This window comes from Taudactylus pleione, unplaced genomic scaffold (genome assembly GCF_031769625.1).
Source record: "Taudactylus pleione unplaced genomic scaffold, aTauple2 ptg000386l, whole genome shotgun sequence".
Taxonomy (NCBI): domain Eukaryota; kingdom Metazoa; phylum Chordata; class Amphibia; order Anura; family Myobatrachidae; genus Taudactylus; species Taudactylus pleione.
Window position 1 is genome coordinate 15,470,162 of NW_028284787.1, and position 21,415 is coordinate 15,491,576.

The 21,415-nt window shown below is 47.9% G+C and overlaps 1 protein-coding gene and 1 pseudogene across 6 annotated transcripts in view; both read right to left on the reverse strand.

The window, feature by feature from the left end:
- The window catches only part of TRIO (trio Rho guanine nucleotide exchange factor), a 496,865-nt gene that overhangs the window by 193,340 nt on the left and 282,110 nt on the right, over nucleotides 1–21,415 (reverse strand). For all 6 annotated transcript variants that reach the window (XR_015869672.1, XR_015869673.1, XM_088445727.1 and 3 more), the window contains exon 33: nucleotides 9,822–9,918. Coding sequence is in view for 4 of the 6 variants with exons in the window: in XM_088445727.1 (XP_088301853.1) it covers nucleotides 9,822–9,918 (97 nt within the window). In the remaining 2 variants the exon portion in view is untranslated. The remainder of the gene's footprint in view (nucleotides 1–9,821; nucleotides 9,919–21,415) is intronic.
- On the reverse strand, nucleotides 6,160–6,261 carry LOC148507751 (U2 spliceosomal RNA; annotated as a pseudogene).

A 21,415-nucleotide genomic window follows, 5' to 3' on the forward strand; every position in this document is an offset into this window, starting at 1 on the left:
GACCAAAACATTTCTGATTAATCCTACTATTTCTAGTGCTCTTCCTGTTACTGTGATTAAAGTAAATTTGTACTCTCATATGCCCAGCAGTGAAAAACAAACACGCTGAAAATGATGAATTATCATTAGACTGAAACTTCAAGCGCTGTGCCATCAATCTAGGGATACATACGATAGTTGACAGTTTTGATGTTGACTGCCAAAAAGTCAACAGCTTCAGGTCAATCGCAGCTGTAATGATATTTAAAGCATTTTATCTGTGCTGGCATTATAACTGTAAATATGATAGTAAAAAAAAAATCATGTTTAAAGTTATAATGCAAACACAGTTAAAATGGTTTAAATCACATTACAACCACGTCGGCAGACTCCCGTTAACATAAATTGTCGACTATGTGAATTAAACATGCAATCTAATTCAGGTACCAAGGGGAAAATCACTATTTCCGGTACATGGTGACAAGAGCAATTAAGAAGAATTTGACAAAAGTAGAAAAGAGGATTTTGGTACGTAATGTTAAATCTGTTTCTCTTACTCCATCTGGGGGTCACTACCAACCTTGGGGTTTAGGAGGACCTTGTGAGGAGCTGGTACATTAAACTGAATTTGTCTAAAGCTAAGCCCGCTCCCTCTACATCCCATCAGCCCTTCTGAGCCAATCAAATATGAGTTTACGCTTAAAGCCAAAAAGAGAGACTAAACAAATAAATACTCAACCAGAACCACACTCAAACCTGAGAGTGAACAGAGTGTACAACAAGATAGTGGGTGCACAGTGTGCCTCAGATGGAGTAGGAAAAACATTTAACGATGAGAACCACATTTTTTTTCTCGGTTTTCCAATCTAGGGCACACTGCCCACTATGGGGACATTCCAAAGCTGCTCCTAGGGGAGGGTTCACTCAGGGAGAGCTGTGCACAAAACTTTCAGCCCCAAACTGGCATTTCTAGCCGCAAATACATTGCAGGTTGCCCCTTGCACAACTGCTCCACCAAACCACCGTGTCTTGTCGCACAAGAGGTGCTCATCAATGTAGTAGACTGAGCCAAAATATGCTCAGGAACAGCAACCTGTTCTGAGATGTATGCTCAAATATTAGCCGTGATCCATCTGACCACTGATTGTTTTGTTGCCAGCCAACCACATTTCTGCGCACCATACTAGATGAGCAGACTGTCAGACTAATGCAGTGTCGCTGATCTATCTACATAAATCCTCAAGGCCCGAATCACATCCAAAAGTGATGGATCATCTTCACTAACTGGAGTACAATTGTGCTGCAATGCCAAAAAGACAATGTCCTGACCTAAGTGGAACCTGGACTCCACCTTTGACTAAAAAGAGATACTTGTTGGCAGGATAGCTCGGTCCTGGGGGAAAACCAAGTAATGTAGATTTACACAAGAGAGCCGCCAATTCAGACACTTCTCTGGCAGAAGAGATGGTCAACTGACTCAAGTGGCTGAAATTGTGGCTTCTGCAACACCGAAAGAATCAAATTAAGGTCCCAAAGTACTAGCTGTAGAATATGAGGTAGTTGGACATACAACACAACCTGCGGAAAGGTTGTAACTTCCAGACCAAAGCCAATTTCCTTTGAAAAAAAAATGGAAAGTCAAATGCTGTACCTTCAGGAAGGTAAGCTTTAATCCGTTTTCCTCCCATCCAGTACGAACAACAAGAGGCGAGCCAACTTGAATGCCAAAGTGTGTACCTTCCTCACACCCAAAAACATATATATTACAAACACTGTAATCAGTTGGCTGTAGGGGCGGCGTACATTTGTTGAGCGCAGAGGGCGAATGAGAGTGTGAAGGGAGATGAGGTCAGATATGTAAAGTGTGTGTAACAGCCTTGTAGAAGAGGAGAAGCAGATGTAGAATGCTTGGAGAAGATGAGCCGAGCAGCAGCATTGAGGACAAATTGGAGAAGAGAGATGGGAGTCAGGTAGGCCAGATAGGAGGCAGCTACAGTAGTCCAATCTGGAGATGACTAGTGAGTGGATAATAGGATTTTTGGCCAACTTACCATTGAATCCTTTTCTCTTAAGCAAGGCTGGAGAACACTGGACCATGGGATTGTAGGTTGGGGCTGGAGCTGGCACTTAATAAAACTGTAGCTTTAAATCCTATGCTCCTCCCCCCTACTATCCCACAATTACAGTACTTATTTAAAAGAGTCCGTAGAGGAGTAGCAGGAACCTCATGAAAATGTTTACTACAACCAAACAAACCAGTAGTGAAAAGCCTGGTCAAGAATCAAACACCTCTCGCAACTGAGCGTGAGGGAGGGATCGAAGTGTTCCCAAGCCTGCTTAAGAGAAAAGGATTCAATGGTAAATTGACCAAAAATCCTATTTTCTCTTGCAGGAAGGCTGGGGAACACTGGACCATGAGACATTCAAAAGCCGCCCCCAGGGGAGGGAATGCTCAGGCTGCCGGGTAACTGTACTCCCAAAATGGGTGCCACCGGAGGCAAAAAAAAACCCTGAAACGTAAATATGAGCAAACGTGCGGACAGGGGACAGATTGCCACACAGTGGACCTGTGCTACTGAAGTCCCACGTCGCTCTGCCCAAAAGATTGCTGCCACCCTAATGGAAGGGGCTGACACCCGGTCTGGTGGCGGTCGACCAGCCCCAGAATAGGCTTAAGTAATGACCGAGCTGATCCAACACGTAAGCATCTGCTGAGTAGCAGGCCAACCATGTTCCAACATGTCATAAAGAACCCTGCAGAGAACAGTGTGGCGTACCAAAGAAGATGCACCCAAGGAAATCTGCAGTGCTCAGCCCAACTAGCAGAACCAAATCATCCCAGTCCTGGGAATTCGCCAAAGGAGGTAGATCCAGAAGGACATCATCAGAAACCAGTGTCGCACAATCCACATGGAAGACGAACAAATACGGAACAATGCCGAGGGAAGGCAATAGCCATAAGGAAGAATAGCTTCCAAGCAACTAAATGAATATCCACTGAACGCAACGACTCCAATGGAGCCTGTGTGAGTGCCCAGAAGACTAGAATAAGTATACACGGCTCCACCTGTGGATGAAACGGTGGCACGAATGCAGCACAGTGTGCAAAAATGATTTGGACCCTTGGAAGAAGAGTCAAATGCAGCTGGAGAGAAAATGACAGGGCCAAAACAACCGAGGAAGTTCCCCGGTAGAAAAAAGCCTAGTTGTAGTGGGTCTGAACAAAGTGAAAGACACCACCCCAGGTTAATAAACCTCAGGAGAATATACATGTACCATGACCAGTGCAGCCAGCCTGGAGCCACCAGGATTACACTCACTCGGGAAGCCGTAATGCCCCTGGAGACCTGAAGGAACAGTGTGGACAGTGGAAACAGATGCTCTGTCTGGATAAAAATTCCATGGAATAGTCAAGACAGCCACTTGCAGAAGCCAGTGGATACAAAGATCCCATCCAAAACTGCTAGAGAGAGACCCAGGGAGAAACGTTGAAAGGAGAAACGTTGGAAGTCCACTGTCCCACTAAAGGCAAGACCACCACAGAGAGAAGGAACAAAGGTTTCCACCCCGGAAAGACTACGGTATCGCTGCCGTGCACTTTTGTCTGCCATACCTATGCAATCACCTGGTCGTTGTCCGAAAGACTGTGACCAGCCAGTGAGGATGGACAGGTCCCTTTAGAACGATGGCTTGGAGCTCGAGCCCATGGAACAGCCGAGCCGTTGTGGACGGTGATCCAAGGCCCCAGAGCCGAAAAGCAACTTTACGGCACCTCAGTCCATGAGACTTGCGGCCATGGCCACAATGAGTCCATCCGGAAGGACCAAGGAGTGGACCTGGAGGAAAAGAAAGGAAACCCTCCACCAATGGAGAGTAATGGGTGCTGCTGTACAGAACGGGAATGGAGACAAGAGGGATGCCGAGCAACCCTGTCAAGTTTGGAGAATTACACACTGGAATTCCCATAAGTAGATCCTGGTTTACTGAATGTTCAACACGGTCCATGGACAAGGCACTGACCGAACCGTTGAGACCAAGGTCATGAGGGTCCCTGCACTGTCCGCCGTAAGACAACACCCCTGAAGAGAGGTGTCGAAGGCCACCCCCAGAACTTAAGGCGCAGGCATGGAAGCAAGGAAGACCTTGCAAAAGTCGGGGAACAGCCCTGATTCGAAGGTACTTGAAACAAGCAACCTAAGAAGATCCATACCCCTGAAGCAGAGGTATAATACACAAGCAGAACCTCCAAAGAGAGCAAATTCTGATACCTGTTGTGCGCACTAGGCACGGCAGCACCGACAGTATTGTGGTGCAAACACACGGAGCCAGGGCTCCACCGAAAGGTAGGGCCCGAAATAGACAAGGAACTGAGTCAATTACCCACTGAGGAAGTAGGACGACCTGCCTCAAAGAATCCAAAGACATGCAGTCCAGACGTGTAGTAAGGAGGTGTTGGCCTCCATGCTGTGGATCCTAGATTGGAAAGAGTTCATGCGATATGAACAACCCACCCCCTGGTGTGCAAGGTGCGAAGAGACCAGAGCGTCCGGAATGAGCAGGTCAGCCTGCGAATAAGGAAGGAGATAGAAAAAAAAAAAAAAGCAACCTCCGAGGTCCCACATGGAACCATAGTGAAAGATACCATGCACCTAGCTGGCTGAAAAAAATCATCAAAACGATCTCTGACCTCAAGCAACTGCCCTACTACGTGCAAGCAAACTGGGAAGAGAGAGACACACTCCGTTAGGCCAAAGGCATAATCGGAGCAGTGTCCCCAGAAGAGAGATTGTTACTAGAAATTCTGCCTCCGGAAATGTACTGGTGGAGAAGAAGCGGCTTGCGTCAGAATGACCTTCCAAGGATGCACCACCTTGAAGGAGGAACGAAAACTTGACAATGCGGACCCTGCCACTACGGATGGCCACCGACAGAAAAACGAAGATAATGTAAGGAACAATCCAGTAATGAATGCGTATGCAAAGAGTAGAGCCAGAGGGCCCTTCAAGCCAAATCAGCCGTAGCCGGCAACCCGGAAGCTACCTGTGCCCCGTCTTGCCTGGCCTCCCACACAGAGCTTCCTGCACATGACCTGCCAATACATAAGGGAATGCCAGGGCGAATCACTGTGAAGCCGTATGATGATGGTAGCAGTAGTGACCTCAGCTCAGGCCACCCATGTCAGAGAATGCCAAGGGCCGGATAATGACCCCAGAACCTTTCAGACCAAACGGGAGACAATCCTCCAAGGTCTAGCTAGCAGATCCCCACTGGATGCGGAGGTGTGCCCAGGAAGGGGCGTGTGGTGATCTAAATGGCTACCGCAGTGACTACCGTGGGAGGTTCTTCCCTGTGGATACACAAGCCACTGGAAGCAACTGCGTAAAGAACAGGGAGCTCTGAATCCGGCGTCTCCTAAGCCTCCCTGATGAGACCGGAGAGATGCAATGAAGGGAAAGTAATAACTTTCCGTCGCCAACGCTTGGACAGAACCAGAGCCTGGGGAATCCAGAACTAAACCGCCTACAGAGTGGTGCGCAGCAGCAATGAGGTGTAATAGACAGCGGGTCCAATTCCTTAGGAACAGGGCAAGTCTGCGCATGGTCTTTCAATTGTGAAAATGCTAATGGGGCCCTGGGAGAAAGAACACTCTTCCACCTGCGCCTCGCACAACAGAGTTCTGCAAAAAAACACTGCAAAATAGAGGAACCTGTCGTAAGTTGTGATGCCGCACGCTGCAAAGCCTGGAGCCAGAGTAGGACATACCTAGGCTAGGAACTTAACCCTATAGAGGGAACAAATCCCGTGCCTGAGATGAGGGAATACCCAAGCCTCGACTTGGTCTCCCTGTGAAGCGCCACCAGCAGCACTAGGGCGCTCCCCGACATGCTGAGAGCCCCAGCAGGTACCACCATGATGGACACAACTTCCCAAATGCCTATGCGTCACTAGGTCCTATACCCACAAGGACCCCGAGGGCAACTGCTCGTTACCCCATGCAGGGGAGTAAACAGCGCCCAAAATACAGCAAAATCCCTGCATACAAACTACAAACAGTTAAGATTGTAGCGAGAAACGGACCCATGAACGCAGGGCGGTGAGGCAACAATCCTCTTCAGTAGATGTACCCTGATTTAATTAGTTACTGTCCAATGTCAGTGGTCACTAGCTACATGGACATAGAGGGGGTATATAAAACTGTGACATTCAGATAGGGGACATATCCGATATGAAACTGTTAAGAACAGATACTACACTTTCTCAGCCAAAAGGCTGAGAAACAATGCATGTTGTCAGAGCCCCCCACTGCTGTAACACCTGACAGCAGGTGTGCACCTAAACACTTTTAGCAGGCAGAAATCAAAACAGGTACATGAAAACAATGTTGCAAAGGCAGCTAATACAGGAACAAGGGTACCTAGCCTTCCAAGAAACCAACACTGCAGCTGCCTGGGAGAGGATGTGTGCTGTGCAGAGCAGGCAAATGTATCAGTCCCGGCTGAGGGATGACTCATTCATGCATTCTCTGCTGGTCCCCGCTGCCTGTGTACCGCTGCAGGAGGGAGAGCAGCGCTGTAAGCTCCGTCCCTTCCAATCTCCATTCTCCCGGGACACCGAGTACTTCCCCGTGCGAGGGCAAAATGCTTGTTAAGCCCGGCTGATACGGGCAGTCTCTAGCGCACACGCTCCTCCTGCATCTATGTGACGGAAGCCGCTGCCAAAACAAACCCGGCAAAATGTAATATGCAGGGAAGACAGGCAGCTACAGGTTCCGGCCCCCTATTCCGTGGCTGCACTCATAAGTGCTACTCTCCTAACTGGGGAAAGCACTTGTTAAGCTCCGACCGAGCTGCCTGTGAGGTGCACGCTCCCGCAATGGAGCCTCCCTCATCAGACCCAGCAAGATGGCGCTGCCATTTGGGACAGCACTGCCGCCCAGCACCCTATAAAAGGTTCCCAGGTCCAGGCGGTCTCTCAGAGACTGGAGTGGTCTGTGGGGGGTCCCACTGGCGTGCAGACCCCTCCAACTGCCGCAGCTGCATATTGACGAGCTGTGCCACAGTTCCAGCAGCCGCCCACACTCATGCTGTGCCCAACTCCTCAGACACTTAATGAAGACTGGAATTGTGTGATTGCAGGGGGGGGGGGGGAGCATAGGATTTAAAGCTACAGTTTTATTAAGTGCCAGCTCCAGCCACAACCTACAATCCCATGGTTCAGTGTTCCCCAGCCTTGCTGCAAGAGAAAAGGGTTTTAGTAGGATCGTGGGTGAGAAAGGGTCTGATCTTGGAAACTCCAAGACAGTTCACTTTTGGGCTAGAGGAGATAGTTGTGCTGTCAACTGATAATGAAATTGTGGGAAGTGAGGTTACGCGAGAGTGTGGGAAGATGATCAGCTCAGTCTTAGACATTTTAAGTTTAAGAAATTGCTGGGACATCCAGGAAGAGATAGCAGAGACAGTTGGAGATACGAGTGAGGAGAGGGTGGGAGAGGTCAGGGGAGGAAAGGTAGATCTGTGTATCATCAGCATAGAGATGACATTGGAGGTCAAAAGAGCTATTAAATTCACCTAGAGAAGATGTATAGAGAGAATATGAGAGGTCCAAAATCAGAATCTTGGGGAAACCCTATTGTAAGTGGAAGTGGGGGGGAAGAGGAGTCATGAGAGGAGACAGAAGGTCAGTGAGGTAAGAGGACAGCAAGGAGAGGGCAGTGTCACGTAAAATAAGGGAGTGAAGGATTTTCAGGATGAGAGGGTGGTCCACAGTATCAAAAGCAGCAGAGAGGTTGAGGAGAATGAGCAAAGAGAAGTGGCCTCTGGATTAGACAGCAAGGAGGTGATTGCTGACTTTCACGAGGTTAGTTTCAGTGAAATGGAGAGAAAGGAAGCCAAACTGAAAAGATTCAAGGAGGAAGTGGGAGGAAAGAAAGGAGGTAAGGCGGTTGCAAACCATAAGCTCAAGTATTTTGGAGACAGAAGGGAGGAAAGAGATGTGTCGGTAGTTGGTGAGAGTGATCAAGGGTAGGATTTTTAAGAATGGGGGAGACCAAGGCATGCTTGAATGCATGGGGGACAGTGCCAGATGAGAAGGAGAAATTGAGGAGGTGGGCAAGATGGGTACAAGCAGAAGGAGAAAGGTATCGAAGGAGGTGGGAAGGGGTAGGGTCAAGGTTGGAGGTGGGAAGGAGGGGGATTGGATGAGGGCCATGACTCCCTCTCCAAATACAGGGGAGAGGGATGTTAGAATTAGTAAGATGAATGGGAAGGGGCGGTCTGGGCAAGAAGGGGGTGGAGTGCTGAGGGTCTGGTGGGATATGATATCCTGATGTATGGAGTCAATTTTAGATGTAAAGTAGGTGGCAAAGTCAGGGGCATAAAGCAAGGAGGGAAGACGAGGTGGGGGTAGGCAGAGGAGGGAGTTGAAAGTGGCAAAGAGATGCCGGGGGTTTGAGGACTGGGAAGAGATGAGGATTTTTAAATATGACTGTTTAGAGAGGAAAAGGGTAGCACTGTAGGATGAGAGCATACATTTGAAATGGAGGAAGTCCAACATAGCTTGATTTTCTGCACTGTCGCTCGGCAGTTCGTGAACACTTTTTCAGGTATCTTGTGCATTTGGAAAGCCAGGGTTGAAGTGTGGACCTGCAGGGGTGAGTAGTGATCGCAATAGAGAGTCAAGAGCAAAAGTAAGGGAGGCTTCATATAGGGAAGTGGCTTGTTCAGGGCAGGAGAAAGAGGATGGGGGAGAGAAGTGAGTCAAGCAGGGAGGAAAAATGAAACGTGTTCATAACCGTAATGTTATGCTTAGTGATGGTGGTCTCAGGAGGTAAAGGAGGGGGAAGGAGAGAGGGTTAACTTAAAAAAGAGAAGATCATGGTCAGAGAGGGGGGATGGGGAATTGGAGTAATCAGAAATATCACAACAGTGAGTGAATACCAGAACAAGTGAGTGCACACTCACATGAGTGGACGAGACCAAATGAAGATGTGAGGGTAAGGAGTTTAGAGACAGGATTCTATGGGTATATCAACTGGAATATTGAAGTCAGTGGAGGGAAGGACGAAGGAGATAAAGTGAGGGTGCCAGGTAGCAAATTTGTCAAGGAATTTGGAGGGAGGGCCAGGGGGACGGTAACTGACAGCAACTCGAAGGTGTACTGGTTGGAAAAGGTATATAGCATATACCTCAAATGTAGAGAATGTAAGGAATGGTTCTGAGTGTAAGAGACACCATTTCTTTGTTTTAAACCCTTGCCTCTTGCTTCCAGTCTGTATATTTTTATTTATCTTTTTAATGTTCTCTATCTACATTAGGTGGGCTTTGGAGCTTCACATGGCTATATGAGTATCCCCATATATAAAGGCGTACATTTTTTTCTCTCATTTTGTTGTGGGCTCTTTTGTTGCTACACACTGATGTTTAACCATATGTTCTATGTTGTCCTATATGAGACTTCCCGGTCATATGCTACTTGGCACCATACCATTCTTTTAAGCAATTTGTTTTTCTGGGTATGCCAATAAAGTTCCAATAAGAAAATTAAAAGCAAAAGCAAAGATTTCTAATTTAATAATCCTCAACCCAAAAGGGTTCGAAGGTGGATTTTGAATCACAATCCCTGTTATGACAAGATGTAGTTCCACATGATTTTAGAACCACTAAATTACAATCAAGTAATTCCAAGGCCCATGTTACAAGACCCATCATAGCTTTCTATCTGAATGGTCAAATAATATAATATACATAGACTTACAATATTCAATAAAATATAAATAAGAATATTTGTTAACACAATTTAAAATACAAATCAAAAGATGGGGAAAAAAACAGAATATATCTTACCTTATCACTGTCCAATGTATTTTGTGAAGTTCTGGATGCTATCGATATTGTATCAGGTTGACTGCCATCTCCCTGGCTGTCAAGGTCTTCTCCATCTCTGAAAACGAACATATATTGTTCATAATCATCTATGTTCAGTAGCTGAACCAAAAGTTAATACATTAGTGCCATAACGAAGTTGCAGGATAAATCACTGCAATTAAATAGGCAATGTTAAACACACATGCTATTCAAGTCAAACTAAAGAAAAAAAAAAAACACATGGAAAAATTTACAGAAACATACAGTACACTACGTATCGTTTCTGCTGCTGATAAGACTCTAGGCTGCAATAAGAAGGGTACAGGGGTTCTACTATAGAGAAAATAAATTTGTTTATTGTTAAGCAGGCAGAGAATAAGCATGAAGGAAACTCATGTTTAAAACCATCCCTCTAATATTCTAAAGTGGTGGACAATGTGTTGGAAGGACAATCTGATGAAGCTTAATTATTTCTATGCAAGGAACACCAGTAAAGTTGAATATTTTCATGGAGTGGTTTGCAGCTATCAACTCATTTTAGAACACACCACCACTTACAGATTAGATCAAATTGCCAACAATATGTAACAACAAATCTCAACATAATTAGCACAAACTGTGGTCGTTAGGGTCTATTGGGGCATGCCTTTCAGTGTGGCAATGCATCCTGAAGGTGTGTGCCTGGCAGTCTATCTATCTGTATCTATATATATCTATATCTACTGTATATATCTCTCTCTCTCTATATATATATATATATATATATATATATATATATATATATATATATTGTCGAAGCTGGATTATTGGCTGAGACCAGATCAGTTTAAAATTGAATCGCAGCGACACCATCTTGTGACTGGCCGCAAGACGCCATCTTGGAAATGAGATCGCTAGACGCCATTTTGCGAATGGCCGCCTAAGCGCCATTTTAGACAAACTCACACTTTAGTACATGTGGCGATATTACTATTAGCATCATGCGAATGCATCTGTGACCATCGCCATAAGTTACGGCGATTAACCAAAAGACCATTTCATAACTTTACGTAGTTTGGGTGCTCTGGATAAAGTGTGTATATTATTATAATTCCCCTAAAGGATATATTTCAGAAATGGCTTTACAGTAGACCAAAATTGGATTGCATTAGCAACAACAGAGCAAATGGCCACGTGACAACTAGCCTGTGTAGACAAGCTTCCTGGATATAACGTCTGCTCTCACTCCAGGTGCCCCTGCTCGAATAAACACCTTACATTAGCAGGCTTCCTGCAATAAAATACCTTCAAAGCCAAGAGTGTTATCTTAGGTTTTGGGTCTTGTAGCTGTGCTAATTTGCATTTACACAAGAGCCTGGGAGAACAAAGGACTTTACACTTTTTAGCCTGGGAAGGGTGGGGGCTGCTGAGAGAGGGTGGCGTGTGGAACTATAAGGCTCAGCATTCCACACTGCTAGGTGTTCACTTAGTTAAGTGAGATTTAAGTGCACCATTTCTCATACACACATTAATACGCACAATTGCGCTAGTAACTAATCGTATATTAGCGAATGCATAAGATCCTATATGAAAACGCTGTTCATTAGCTTTATGCGCACGCATCTGCTCCAAGTTAACTAGCGTCTTTATATCAAACCCCGCATACTCACACATTACATATCCACATACAAGGTTCCATAAGCTTTAAGGGATAAGATTTAAGTTCGTTCATTTAGTATAAATGCTGTGAAATAAAGATTATTTGGTAACTAAGGTTTTATACATGCTAAGTAAGCCGTGTTTGGTATTGTACTGATGCGTATTCTTTCAACAGAATTCCGGTATTATCGGTGTGGAGATCGCATCATGCATTCTCAACTTATGGACCGCAGAGACTTCAAGCAACAAAATGTATATTATATGAACAACTGTTAGGATGTTGCATGGGGCAGGAAAAAAAGAGACCCTCAGTTGTTGGAGGCTGGGTTGTGTCTATTTGAATCAGCCTGTTAAATGCTCTGTAACAGATGCATCCCCCTTGAGGACCAATGGCATCAGCAACAAACTTCTCTATTGTGTTGTCTATTTCTGGGGGGTATAAATTTGAGTGCTCAAACACTGGGTCTTAGTCTTCGTGCTGAATGCTGATTGACGAGGGGTTTCTTGCTGATGCCTAACATCCGTTCCGGAAGCGCTGCGTATGTATACTGTACTTGGGTCTGTATAATTCCTTTGCGCCGAATTGTGTATGGATCAATAGCGTGTACTGACTGTACTTTTACTTGAATAATACTTTGTGCTTTGGAACCACACGTTCCAAGTCTGGAGTCTTTATTTACTGTATGACTGCGTACGCAAATTAGCGTCATCCTTAGAGGTTTATAGGTAGGATATAGGCAGGGGTATATAGAGGTTCTAATTCAGTATCGTTAATATATATATATATATACACATATACACACACATACATACACGGTTTTTAGGTCGCACTCACATCTATGAAAGGCGTCATCCACTGGCGTGTATCCAGGACTTGCAGTCCAAACATAAAATAGAGCACTTACCAGAATTTTGAAAAGGTAATGAAATAGGATTTATTCTATTTACATCATACCCCAGGTATCAGGCTTGAGGAGATATCTCAACGTTTCGGTCCATATAGGACCATCCTCAGGAGACACAACCACATAGCAATTGCATCAGGGCAAACAGCCCACCCAGAAGCCAGCATCCTACTAACCATGTCTACACTATAAATACCCAAAAGGGTGCCAAAAAAGGCTCACCAAGCTACAGCGCATACGTCATAATGGACAAGGCACAAAACTTAATCACTTACATAATGGCGCTCAGCAGGAGCCGCCGCGATCAAACTGTACCACCCTCATAATATCTAAGGGTATATAAAAATATATTTTTATATACCCTTAGATATTATGAGGGTTGGATTAACTGAACTCCTATTGTTTTAGATATTATATGGAAGACCTGGAACTATTGTGGCTATTTTCGTTTTTTTGGATTTTTTTTATTTTTTCAGTGGTCTCTGGAAAGTTGGTGCCTAAAATAAGTAATACTGATAGTGGGTGCGGATATACGTATGTATACATGATTTTGTATATATGCGCCCGCACTGGTTTGTATTTTATGTAACTTTTTGATATGATTATTTTCTATAAGGGAATATCTGTGATTGACAGCTATACATACCCTGTATTTTATAATGAGTATTGTAAGACCTGCATGTCCCGGTTTTGAGAATTACTTTGTGACATGATTGGATTAAAATAGTTTTATTACTATGTTAGGTTGCTAGGCTACATAATGTTAACATTTAAGTCCGGCTGCTAAGGGGGCTTGCCCTTTGGTAATAGTGGTCCCTATGTTACGGGACGCCTTGTGTGAGATATGATGGTTGGTTAAGATGTCACGTGTCTTTGGTCGCGGGGAGTGACGCAAGCCCTGTGCGCAAAGCATGTGTGCTATGGGGGACGCCACGCGCAGCTATCAGCTGGTGATTGTGTTTGATTATACTGACACCAGAGAGATGTAACCTATGGTGATGTACTCCGTGGATATGCAGGTCATGAATACATAGATGTTTGTTAGTTTAATGTTAAGGTGAGTGCACCCCTACAAATATCATAAATATATATATATATATATATATATATATATATATAGAGAGAGAGAGAGAGAGAGAGAGAGAGAGAGAGAGAGAGAGAGAGAGAGAGATATATATAGATATAGATATATATATATATATATACACACACACACACACACACACAGTATACGTGTGTAGTAAATACAAATGAAATGCACAGTTTTAACAATTTTTGGAGAACGGATGGTCGCTACTTCACTGCCGGATTGCAAAATCCTTACTCAGCACGGCTATTCAGGAAAATTCAAAGAGAATATATTCTCACTGGTACATGGTTCTCATGAGATTGCATTATATCTACCCCCATACATCTGAGCTTTGTTGGTGTAACTGTGGGCAAAGAGACACCTTGCTTCATATATGGTGGGACTGTTCTCTCATCTTTGGGTATTGGTAAGATATATTGCTACCGATTGCTCAGGTTACTGTTATACACATACCTAAAGACCCACTTCCTATTTTATTAGGCCGACATATTAGAGCTGTAGTAACCCTTTGGATAAGTTTGATACATACTTAATGCAGATAAACTTTATATAGCCAGCAATTGGAAGAAAGTCCTACACAGTCCTCTAGAAATGCTGATCACAAAATGTGGCTCAATTGAATAAATCATGAGTCTGCTCATAGATACAATCTCTGCTTTTCATAGAGTGTGGAATCCCTGGTATGTACATAAGAGTCTCCCTTGATTCCCTTATGCAGGTCCCCTGGATGTTTCTCTATGCTATATTCCTCTTAGATGCCCAGTGTTGCCAATTTCCTGCTCTTCCCTTCTGTGATGCTTTGCTTTAAATTACGCTCTCTTATTGGAGCTGTTCTCCCCTTAATCTGGTGTCCAGTGGTGGTTCTAGGGGCAGGCAAGCAGGGCTATTGCCCGGGGCGCTGCAGTTTAAGGGCGCAGCCGAAGTGTCCCCAATGGCACAGTCTAATTAGACGGCGTCTGCCCACGCGAGCCCACCACAGAGGCGCCACCACTTCTTCTCCCATAGTGCACTGCAGCACCCCCCGCGGCATTCATGGTATCCCAGGATGCCATGCGCGGCCTGCGGCCACAAACATGTCAAAGCGCGCAGGGGAGAGACATCCCACTGCACTAGTCGGGCACTCCCATGTCGGTCTGGCTTAGCCACTAGAATGTGGCAGCCAGCTGGGTGCAGGCTCAACCACACGGAGCACGGGGTGTACGGACACTGGCCCAGAAAAATTGGGAACACTGACAGCCACCTGCGGGGACAGACCTGCGACACAGCGGGCGGCAGTGCAGGTACAGGGTGGGCCTGTCACCTAGTGTCAGTGCTCTCTATATGCTCATATGTATGTGCTGTCCCATTGCCGGCACTGCTCATCTCTACAGGTGGCTCACGCTGGGGCGAGTTACTGTGCACTGATTTTTCATTCTGCTGAGGCTGCCATACACAGTTACTGCTCTTAGGTCGTTCTACTGTGAGGGGGGAGAAGGACGAAGGTTTTCTACTTGTAGCCTCGAAGTACTGCCAGCAGCCCCCTCTCTATCCCTCTGGGTAGTGGGCAAATATGTTTCGGGTGATAATGAAGGCCAGCAAGTATAAGATACCAGTAATCTGTTTTTCTAGAATTTGACAAGTGTTTAATGTCTGTAGTAATGTCTTTAAAAATGTAATGAAATAATATGAGATATGGTAAGAACTTACCTTTGTTATCTCTATTTCTACGAAGTCCATAGGGTTCCACAGGATACCTTGGGGTATAGGTGATGACGTCAGGCATCGGGCACCATAGAGTTAAGTTTTCAGCCTCCTAGGATGCACTAGGGTCCCCCTCCTATACCCCGCCCCCGAGCCAAGGCACCTCAGTTAGTTACCAAGCCATAGGCCGGAGGAGGATAAGGAAGAGAGAAAAAAGATATGGACACACACAAGAATCACATTATCACCAGAGGGAGACGGAAAAACCAGTGACCAGAGTAAAGCCCATCTGCAGTACAGGTGCGACAGGGCGGGAGTCCTGTGGAACCCTATGGACTTCGTAGAAATAGAGATAACAAAGGTAAGTTCTTACCATATCTCATATTTTCTACTTCAGGGTCCATAGGGTATCCACAGGATACCTTGGGGATGTCCCAAAGCAGTATCCTTTAAGGATGGGAACGCTCCTGTGCTGAAAGGAGAATCCGCCGCCCGAAGGAAGCATACTGAGAGCGAAGGTGTCAAACCTGTAATACCTCATGAAGGTATGGACAGAGGACCACGTAGCAGCCTTGCAGATCTGGACTGCAGAGGCACCACGTCGAGCTGCCCACGAAGGAGTGGAATGAGCCTTCACAGAAGGAGGAACCGGCAGACCTTCATGAAGATAAGCTTCAGAAATAGCCATACGGATCCAAGCTGCCAAAGTTTGCTTTGAAGCAGGCCAACCCTTTTTACGGAAGCCATAGAGGACAAACAAGGCGTCCGACTTCCTAAACGAAGAAGTGCGGTCAACATAAGTCCTTAAGTCCCGCACAACATCCAAAGTGGCCTCACCCACTGAAAGGCCAGGTGAGTTAAAGGCCGGAACAACTATTTCCTCGTTAACATGAAACTGGGAAACAACTTTGGGAAGAAATTTAGGACGAGTGCGTAGCACTGCCCTGTTCCCATGAAAAATCAAGAAAGGGGGTCTACAAGAAAGAGCCCCTAAATCAGAAACACGTCTGGCCGAAGCTATGGCCAGAAGGAAAACAGTCTTAGCTGTTAGCCATTTAAGATCCACTGAGCCCAGTGGTTCAAACGGTGGTCCCTGGAGAGCCCTCAGGACCACAGCCAAATCCCAAGACGCCACAGGTGGAACAAAGGGTGGCTGAATGCGTAGAACACCTTGCTTAAAGGTGCGCACATCCGGGATTGTAGCAATCCTACAATGGAACCAGACAGACAGGGCCGAAACCTGCACCTTCAAAGAAGCAAGGCGAAGCCCATGGTCTAATCCCGCTTGCAGGAAGGCGAGAACCCGAGACAGACGAAACTCCCGCAGTGCATAACCTCTCGGCCGACACCACTGGAAGAACGTATGCCACACGCGATGGTATATTCTCGCGGAAGACAGTTTCTGAGCATGGTACGCACTACAGAGCTGGAAAACCCCTTGGACCTTAACATGGCCGTCTCAACAGCCACGCCGTCAAAGACAGCCGAGTCAGGTCCGGGTGAAGACAAGGACCCTGTGACAGAAGGTCCGGACATAGCGGCAACCGCAGAGGACTGTCCACGGACAGACCCTGAAGGTCTGAGAACCAGTTCCGCCGCCTGGGCCATGCGGGAGCTATCAACAGGAGCGTCCCTCCTTCCTGTTTGAATTTCCGGATTACCCGTGGAAGAAGGGAAACCGGTGGAAAGAGATAAGCAAACCGGAACGTCAACCGGACTGACAGAGCATCCACCAGAGACGCCTCTTCGTCTCTTGTGCGAGACCCGTACACTAGCAAATTGTTGTTGTGTCGGGACGCCATGAGGTCGATCTCTGAAAGACCCCACCTGTCCACCAGCAGTTGAAAAACGTCCGGGTGCAGGGACCATTCTCCCGGATGAACGTCCTGGCGACTGAGAAAGTCCGCCTCCCAGTTTAGCACTCCCGGGATGAAGACAGCTGATATGGCCGGAAGATTGCGCTCCGCCCATACCAGGATCCGAGACACCTCTACGAGAGCCGCCCGACTTCGGGTTCCTCCTTGACGGTTTATGTAGGCCACGGTGGTAGCGTTGTCCGACTGGACCTGCACTGGGTGACCTTGGAGAACTCGACGTGCCTGCCGGAGAGCGTTGAACACCGCTCGGAGTTCCAAGATGTTTATGGGAAGCTCTGCTTCTGCCGGAGTCCACCTGCCTTGGAACAAGTGTGGACCCGAAACTGCTCCCCAGCCCAGAAGACTGGCGTCCGTCGTCAACAGGACCCAATTCGCCACCCAGAACGGACGACCCTTGTTGAGATGGGTCGTCTGCAACCACCAGGCCAGGGACAGGCGAACCTCCGGAGTGAGCACTATCGTCTGGGATTTTAGAGACTGAGGCAGTCCATTCCACTTGGACAGGATCAGGTGCTGCAGAGGTCTGGAGTGAAACTGGGCATATTCCACCATGTCGAATACTGACACCATGGAGCCCAGTAACCTCATCGCCGAGTGTAGAGACACCCGGCGGCTCTGCAGACAACTGCGCACCCTCGACTGTAAGGCTGAGATCTTTTCCCCCGTCACAAAGATCCTTTGCTGTCCCGAGTCCAAAAAGGCTCCGAGGTGCAGAATCCGCTGAGACGGGACCAGGGTGGACTTCTGCCAGCTTATTAACCAGCCGTGCCGTTGCAGTAGCGCAATGGTCAGGTCCAAGTGGCGCAGAAGGAGCTCCGGAGATCCTGCCACTAATAGAAGGTCGTCCAAGTACAGCAACATGCGGACCCCCTGCAGCTGCAGGGAAGCCGCAATGACCACCATCACCTTGGTGAAAACACGTGGTGCTGTCGCCAGGACAAAAGGTAACGCCCGGAACTGAAAGTGGTCGCTGCGGATTGCAAACCTGAGGAACCGCTGATGGCGCAAAAGAATAGGGACATGCAGGTAAGCGTCCTGTATGTCCAATGACACCATGTAGTCCCCCAGGTTCCAGCGCCAGAATGATGAACCGTAGGGTCTCCATCCGAAACTTCGGCACCCGCAAAGATTTGTTGAGAGCTTTGAGGTTGAGAATCGGACGAAACGACCCATTGGGTTTCTGCACCAAAAAGAGATTGGAATAGAAACCCTGGCCCTTCTGGGAGAATGGAACAGGCACTATAACTCCAGCCTGGAGCATAGTGTGCAAAACTTTCCACAGCTCCGTGGTTTTGTTCCGGTCTGATGGTAGACCCGTGGTGAAGAATCGAGCCGGAGGTCTGTGCCGGAAGGAGAGGGCATACCCGTGTGAGACCACCTCGAGAACCCAAGTGTCTGTCGTGGTGACCGACCAACACCGGGCGAACTGCAGCAGGTGGCCTCCCACTTTGGGATCCCCCAAAGGGAGGCCCGGACCGTCAGGCCGCAGGCTTGTCATCTGGCTTAGGGGCCGGACGTCTGGTACTCCAGGCCTGCTTCTGGGGCTTGGCCGATTTCTTGGGGCTAGCCTGTCGGGGAAAGGACTGTGTCTTAGGCCTACCCTGGGCCCTATAAGACCGAAAGGACGGAGTACCTGAACGAGAAGGAACAGCAGCCGACGGGAGACATGCCGATTTAGCTGCCGCCAGCGTGGATACAATTTTGTCCAGGTCTGGACCGAAGAGAACTTCTCCGTTAAAAGGCAACGCCTCCAAACCCTTTTTGGAATCAGCGTCCGCCTTCCAGGATCGCAACCACAAGGTGCGATGAGCAGCCACAGCTGCCGAAGAAATTCGAGACGCCAGGGTACTAACATCCAAGGCCGCTTCGTTGATATAAGTGGCCGAATCCCGGAGATTGCCGATCAACTCCGTCTGCTCAGCCGAACAGTCGGAATCGAAGGACGCCTCCCAACGTATCAGCCCAGCGCTCCATAGCTCGGGCAACCCAGCAAATGGCCATAGCCAGCCGCGCAGCCCCCCCGCAAGGGAATAGACGGACTTCAGGCAGATCTCCACCTTGCGGTCCGTAGTATCCTTAAGGGAGGACAAGGATGGCATGGGTAATGTGGCACTACGGACAAGGCGTGTCACATGAGAATCCACCTGAGGAGGGGATTCCCACTTTGCAAAATAATTGTCCGTAAACGGATACGCCACTGCTAAACGCCTTTGAGGCTGATATCGTTTGCCTGGCTGTTTCCACGCTTCCTCTAGGTGGTCAACTAATTGCCCCGAAAGAGGAAACACTGTATCATCTCCTTTAACATCTTTGAAAAAGGCGTATTTGGACATTGATACCGGAGGTTCCTCATCCTCAATAACTAAAGCAGTACGGACTGCATGAATAAGGCCAGGTATATACACCTTAGACCTAGCGTCCGACTCTTTAGGGTGGGAAGTTTCCTGGTCCCGTCGTCATCCTCATAAGGAGCAGACAGAGACGCCACCGGCCACTTGTGAGGCCGCATCACAGACTCCCCTTGTAACACTTCTGACAACTGCTGTACAGAGCTTGTTAACGAATTAACCCACGCAGGCTCATGAGAGACCTGAGGGGGGGAAATAGGGAGACAGTGGGGTACCATCAATTGTCTTGGGAAACCCTGCATGGGTGATGACACCACTGACTGCTGGGACAAACCCATCTGAGTGAGGGCAGGCTGCGGAGCTAACTGGCCCACGAGGGTTGTAAGCGCTTTGGTAAAACAAGCCCAGGGCGGCTCCTGTACCGGAGCTGTGACCGTAATCGGTCGCGTCAACGAATAACACCGTCGACATAGTCCTTCTGCACTGCCGTCCCCCTCCGCTATAGGTACCTTGCATGTAGTACATAACAGCTGGAGAGGAAAATCACTTTCAGACATAATGGTAAGTATGTGACCCCTCTCACTGATACTCGTTAGTATAGTGTGAGACCACCCTGCAAGCACCGCACCACAAGGGCTTTAGCAGAAAGAACAGGGACAGTTAAATGCTGACAGATAGAAAATGAAAATACAGTCAGCAGACGCTAGCATAGGTCACATACCATGCAAAGAAATCAATTCCTGCACTATCAGCGCTGATCCTCAACTACACAGACTCAGAGCCTGGTAGGACACAGCGCTGCATACACAGACCTTATCCAACGGAGGAGAGGTATGCAGGGGGACCCAGACCACGATGCGACCTATCTTCAGCGTCCAGCAGCGCTCACCATGCTTCTTGCAAAGATGGCCACCGAGGAGCAGAGAGGAGGCCGGCCTGGGGGAGGAGCGCTGACACAGGACCAGTCAGCGTGTGCAGAGAGGGCTGTGTGCAGCGGGGGAGGAGCCGGCTGTGAGAGAGGGAAGGCGCGCTCCCCTGGCATGCATTTAACCCCTGGGACGCCGCAGCGCTACTGCTCTGCCGCGGTCCTGCTGTCCCAGGGGGGTAGTGGAAGCGCAGGTTAGAACCTGGCTCCACGCTGCAGCCAGTCCCCAGGGAGCCTCCTGCCTGGGGACTCTGGACCATGTGTTTCAGCGGGGACCCACCGCGGGACCCCGCTGCTTACCTTTGTCCCCCTTGATTCCGGCCATGGTCCTAAACATCTGGGGTCACCGCTAGCTGTGACCCCAGATGTCTACCAGCATCCCCGGATCAGTACCGACGTTCTGGTACCGGTGGGGGTGTAGGGAAGACAGCATGGACGCCAGGACTGACTGTCCATGCTGTACTTCCAGATGTGCAGCCACAGCTGCTTGAGAAAACTTCAGGGGCTCTTCTTAGCCCCCACTCCAACAGGTGCATCCGACTCCGGCCGGGCACCAAACTAAACTGGGGTGCCTTGGCTCGGGGGCGGGGTATAGGAGGGGGACCCTAGTGCATCCTGGGAGGACTGAAAACTTAACTCTATGGTGCCCGATGCCTGACGTCATCACCCCTACCCCAAGGTATCCTGTGGATACCCTATGGACCCTGAAGTAGAAAAGCATGGCTACTTATATATTAATGAATGTATTATAAAGCACATTACTGTATGCAGCATAATGTGTAAGGGGCATTACTGTATGCGGCATAATGTGTAAGGGGCATTACCGTGCGCGCATTAATGTGTAAGGGGCATTACCGTGTGCAGCATAATGTGTAAGGGGCATTACCGTGTGCGGCATAATGTGTTATAAGGGGCACTACTACAGTGTGGCAAAATGTGTTTACAGAGTACTACTGTGTGGCATAACGTGAATGGGCTCTGTGTGGCATGACATACAAACTCTGGCAGCGCCATATTCACAAGTTGTGCTGCTGCTCCCAATCTCCCAGAATGCTGGTGGTGCTGGGCGAGAGAAGATGTAGCAGTAGTGCATCTACTTTCTGCTGGGCA